At 29.3% G+C, this 4656-nt stretch overlaps 1 protein-coding gene across 1 annotated transcript in view; it reads left to right on the top strand.

Annotated features, from left to right (window-relative positions):
• LOC136797031 (sulfotransferase 4A1-like) overlaps positions 1 to 4111 on the top strand; it is a 15502-nt gene extending 11391 nt beyond the window's left edge. The window contains exons 5-8 of the mRNA XM_067052455.1: positions 78 to 204; positions 274 to 368; positions 2892 to 3075; positions 3806 to 4111. Of these exons, the coding sequence (XP_066908556.1) occupies positions 78 to 204; positions 274 to 368; positions 2892 to 3075; positions 3806 to 3912 (513 nt within the window). The 3' untranslated portion in view covers positions 3913 to 4111. The remainder of the gene's footprint in view (positions 1 to 77; positions 205 to 273; positions 369 to 2891; positions 3076 to 3805) is intronic.
• The last annotated feature ends 545 nt before the right edge of the window (positions 4112 to 4656 follow it).

The raw sequence follows: 4656 nt of genomic DNA, 5'->3' as shown, positions 1-4656 counted from the left end.
CGGACCATATTCCATTCATCTATACACACGGTCAATCAATAATCTTCCAATATTTATAATATATTTTTTTTTTAAAGATTGTTTATGTCGCAAGAAATCCAAGAGATGTTGTCGTATCATATTATTACTTGCTACGAACATGGCGTACTACGAACTATGTCGGGTCATTTTCTCAGTTCTGGAAGCAGTTTAAAGAGGGCCATGGTAAGGAACATTCATAATAAATTTTATAATTACAATGCCCTCCTTTTTTTTTATACTTTATTTTTCTAGTTCCTTGGGGCCCGTATTGGAGTCACGTTCTGGAAGGTTGGGCCCATCGCAAAGATCCAAATGTCTTATTTCTCTTTTATGAAGACATGGTTAAGGTAAAGTAAATTTAGATCTATAGCCTTATGACTTGTTCGAGACTGTATTTCTTATTTAAATAAAATAAATTTTATTCAAGCAGGTCTCAAAATTCTTTATTGATTAATACAGTGTAATCTCGGTAATCGAAACACTCCAGGAAACCGTTAATTGTTTAGAGAACTTCAGGCAATAACGTTTTAGTTTTCTAACAAAAGTGCACATGACATTTTTAACGTCCCAATCAATAGGTAAGTTATTGTAATCACCGTTATTATCGAAAGTGGAAATTTTTACACAATTTCGATACATATTGTATATAATATATTTTAAATATGGTCCGGGTGCGGTAAAAAAAACTCAAATAGTAGATAATTATACTATTTTATTGAGCCAACGTTTCGCCCCACGTTGCAGGGCTTAATAATAATAATTATTTTTGATTGCCGTCAAAACAGCCCTGACGAAGCCCTGCAACGTGGGGCGAACCGTTGGCTCAATAAAATAGTATAATTATCTACTATTTGAGTTTTTTTTTTACCGCACCCGGACCATATTCCATTCATCTATACACACGGTCAATCAATAATCTTCCAATAATATATTTTGTTGGAATTAGAAATACATAATATCTATAGTATAGATCTTTTGATTCTGTACAACTAATTTAATTAATAGTACAAATATCTATAATACAAATTTTGTTTGTGAACTAATATTTTTTTTTTTTATTATGTTTTAATCAAATCCATACAGAGAGTATTTTTATTTTATAATTTTTTTTTTATATTATTATAATTCACTTAAAAATTAATAATCTTATAATTTTAACAAATTAACCCATCACTTAGCATTACTGGGAATGTAAAAAGAAACAAAAATTGTAGCTGCAAAAATACAGCTAGTGTACCATTAACCAGTTTTTCGAACATTATTTTTTAAAAGAGAAACAATATTTGCGAATTTATTTCACCAAATATCATGAAAACTACTATTATTAGAAAGAAAATCATTATAGATTATTTTACGATGTATTTAAGGAACTGACCCCTAACAGACATTTGTATGTTAAATACTAGCAGTTCTTCAGATATCAAACTATTATTAATATATTATCAAAAATATATGACTCATTTTAAAACAGTTGCATAATGTCAACACATTTATAAGCTGTGCTGATGGGATAAAAATATCCAAGATTAATTATATTTCACGAGATAATGTGGCTGTGTTGTGTTATGATATCCTCTTGTGAGATTGTGACATGTCGTACATCTACCAAACTGCTCGCTATAATTGTCTGTTTGAAAAGTCAGATAAGTAAGGCTACCATGGGGGGGGGGGGAGTGGAGGGTTTCATGCTGTTTTTCAATTTCAGGCGCTCATAATATTCCGTTATGTTTAATAGTTATTAAATAATGTTTTGTTGAATAGATTATATTGTGAAGGTAGATTAAAGAATTTAGCACTCCCTTCTCAAAAAAAAAAAAGTTTATTACAAGTCCTGCGATAACAATAATAATAATCATAATTACAAAATGCTCCAAGGTATTGAAATAGCCGAATAATGGTTATACAATAAAGATAAAGATAATCTGGGGACAAACCAAAGCTAAATTTCCCACCTTTTATTGTTATGTAAATCCTCATCTATTTGTATAGGGACCAGTATTGCGTCAGCGGAATTACAAACAGCATTGAAAATTCAGACTGACTTGAACCATGAAGACTCCACACCAACATTCCCAAAGCGGGTCAGGAGTATCACCGCTGGGGGTGATAGAGAAGGGAGAAGATGCAGCATTCCCATCCAATACTTTGAAAACCTGAAAAGTTGTGAAATTTAATTTTTGAGAAACCTATTTCTAACTACTTCGAAATTGTGGTTAAAGTTAAACATTACTCAAATAGGTTATTGAACTCAAACTTCCTTATAAATGTTAATTAGAGAGGTCAGCTTTCCATAAATGTTTAGGAAATGAGAAATTCTTGGGAATACTTCCCAGACCTCTGCCACCAATACGCAAATGCAGTTTCCTTAATATATCAATTATTCTTTCACCTTCTTGATTCCCATTCCTCCAATTAAATGAAAATATGTACTGCTTATTATTTCAGCTAATCATATCAGCTAGATTGTAAATGCCATGTATTTATTTATTATCAACCTGCCCTACAATTATGATAAATATTCTCATAAATTAATATCTCACAAATAAAAATGGTTCAAAATAGGTTTTATATGATTTAATCTTGTCACTTATCCACTACTCCAGTGAAGCGGTCGCTTCCTGTTCTGTAAAATCCTCAGCTATACCACTACTATTGGTAGGTAATACCCAATTAAGTGGGCACTGCTCTCTTAATTTCAATGCCATGTGGCAAAATAAGGGTTATTGTACTTTATATATTTATATAAATATATGTGTTGAAATTTAAGTCTTTATAAATATTTATTAGTTAGTAAATAAAATTTTGGAGGTAAAAAAAAAAAATTCGTCCACTAAAAGAGTTTTTAATAAATACATTTATGTTTCAAACAGGACTTGGAGAATGCAATTTATAAAGTTGCAGATTTCCTTTCCATTCCAGCACCAGCAGACAAAGTCAAAGCCCTTGCAGAACACCTGGACATAAAATCATTTTCTAAAAATTCGGCTGTAACTTTCGAGTCACTTAAAAGTGTAGGAATTTTGGAAAAAGATGGAAAATCATTTGTGAGAACAGGTATGTAACCTTTATTTTTTATTAGAAAAAATACAAAATTTTATATTGTAATGCTACAAATTAACATTATACTGTCTTAGGCTTTCTTGATTCCATTTTTTTGGCAAATATTGTTGAAAATAAGTTTGTTTTGTTTGTAATATTTTGAAATTAGGTTGAACTGGTCAAATGAGTAAATGGTTTGAAAAATGGTAAGTTGTATGTAAAGTCAACTTGACTTGTTTGTAAGAATAGTCTTTGCTATTAGCTTATCAGTGAAAAGCACTTTCATGTTTTGGAATGCAGAGAAGTCCGTACACATGAAAACAACTTTTATAATCTAAAGGATCTAATGTAGAATATGTGATGATAAGAGATTTTCCGATTACATTGATTCATTCCTAACTTTTTAAAATATTTAAATGACCTCTATGGTACAAATGCCCTTGGTCAATTGTTGGCAAGGAACTCGACATGTGTTTCACTTTGAAGCTATTTATACCATTTGACAAAAAATTGTACCATAGAGGTCATTTAAATATAAAAAAAGTTAGGAATGAATCAATGTAATTGGAAAAATCTCTTATCATCACATATTCTACATTAGATCCTCTAGATTATAAAAGGAAAAGGATAACTATGTTTATTAAAATTACTGTCCTGCAAATGAGGGTTGAAAATCATATATTGCTTTTTTGGGAAACAATATCAGAATTCATCAATTTCTAGATTTTTATTTATTTATTTTTAGGTGCAAAGAGAGAAAAACCTGAAGGGCTGAATGATGAAATTGAGAATGATATTGTTAAATGGATTAAGGAAAACTATGAAAAAACTGACCTAAGATTTCCTGCATAGAGAACTCATTAATAGATTGCGGAAACAAATAAGCGCAAACAAATACTTATTCTTTCCAATAATTCTCATCTATTAATAGTTAATTTAATGTTTTAAACTGTGAACTGTAAAGTTTTTTATAATAAAGATTTTCAGAAAAATTATATTGATATTTTGTGTGAAAATAAAATTATGTAAATAAAAAACATATAAAATAAAACATGATTTATCAACCATCACCTATATCATTTTATTAAATGTCATTATTAAATGTTTGATTGTAATTTTTTCAAACTTTTCATGAATCATAAAATTTTGTTTTTATAGTTGTTTCCTGTTTTCCTCTTTTAGGACTGAAACAGTTTAGATTAAACTTTAGCTATATACAATACTTGGTTTAGTCATGAGAAAGCCTAAGTGTTTCCACAAAAATCATATTGGGTAAAATATAAGGAATCAATTATATAATGATAAAAAAAAAAATAATTTACCTTATTTTAAAGGTTCCCAAACTTTTTTCACCATAGCACCCTTATTGGGCTAAAAATAATTTGTGGGGCCCTTATTGAGAAAATAAATTGTCATCATTATTCTTGAATAAACAGAAAAATAAAAAAGAATAGTGAAAAGTAAATGCTAGAATGCACCTTCTATTTTCTATCTTAATTCATTTTTTTTTTTTTTTTTTGGACTATTTTGAGAAACTACCGGTTGGGAACCACTGATAATTAGGTAAGTGAAAACAAAAAGAAATGCTCATTTGTT

The sequence above is a fragment of the Halyomorpha halys genome, unplaced genomic scaffold (assembly GCF_000696795.3).
Source record: "Halyomorpha halys isolate HHAL.00 unplaced genomic scaffold, Hhal_1.1 Scaffold816.1, whole genome shotgun sequence".
NCBI classification, from domain to species: Eukaryota; Metazoa; Arthropoda; class Insecta; order Hemiptera; family Pentatomidae; genus Halyomorpha; species Halyomorpha halys.
This window is presented reverse-complemented; position numbering and strand designations above follow the sequence as displayed.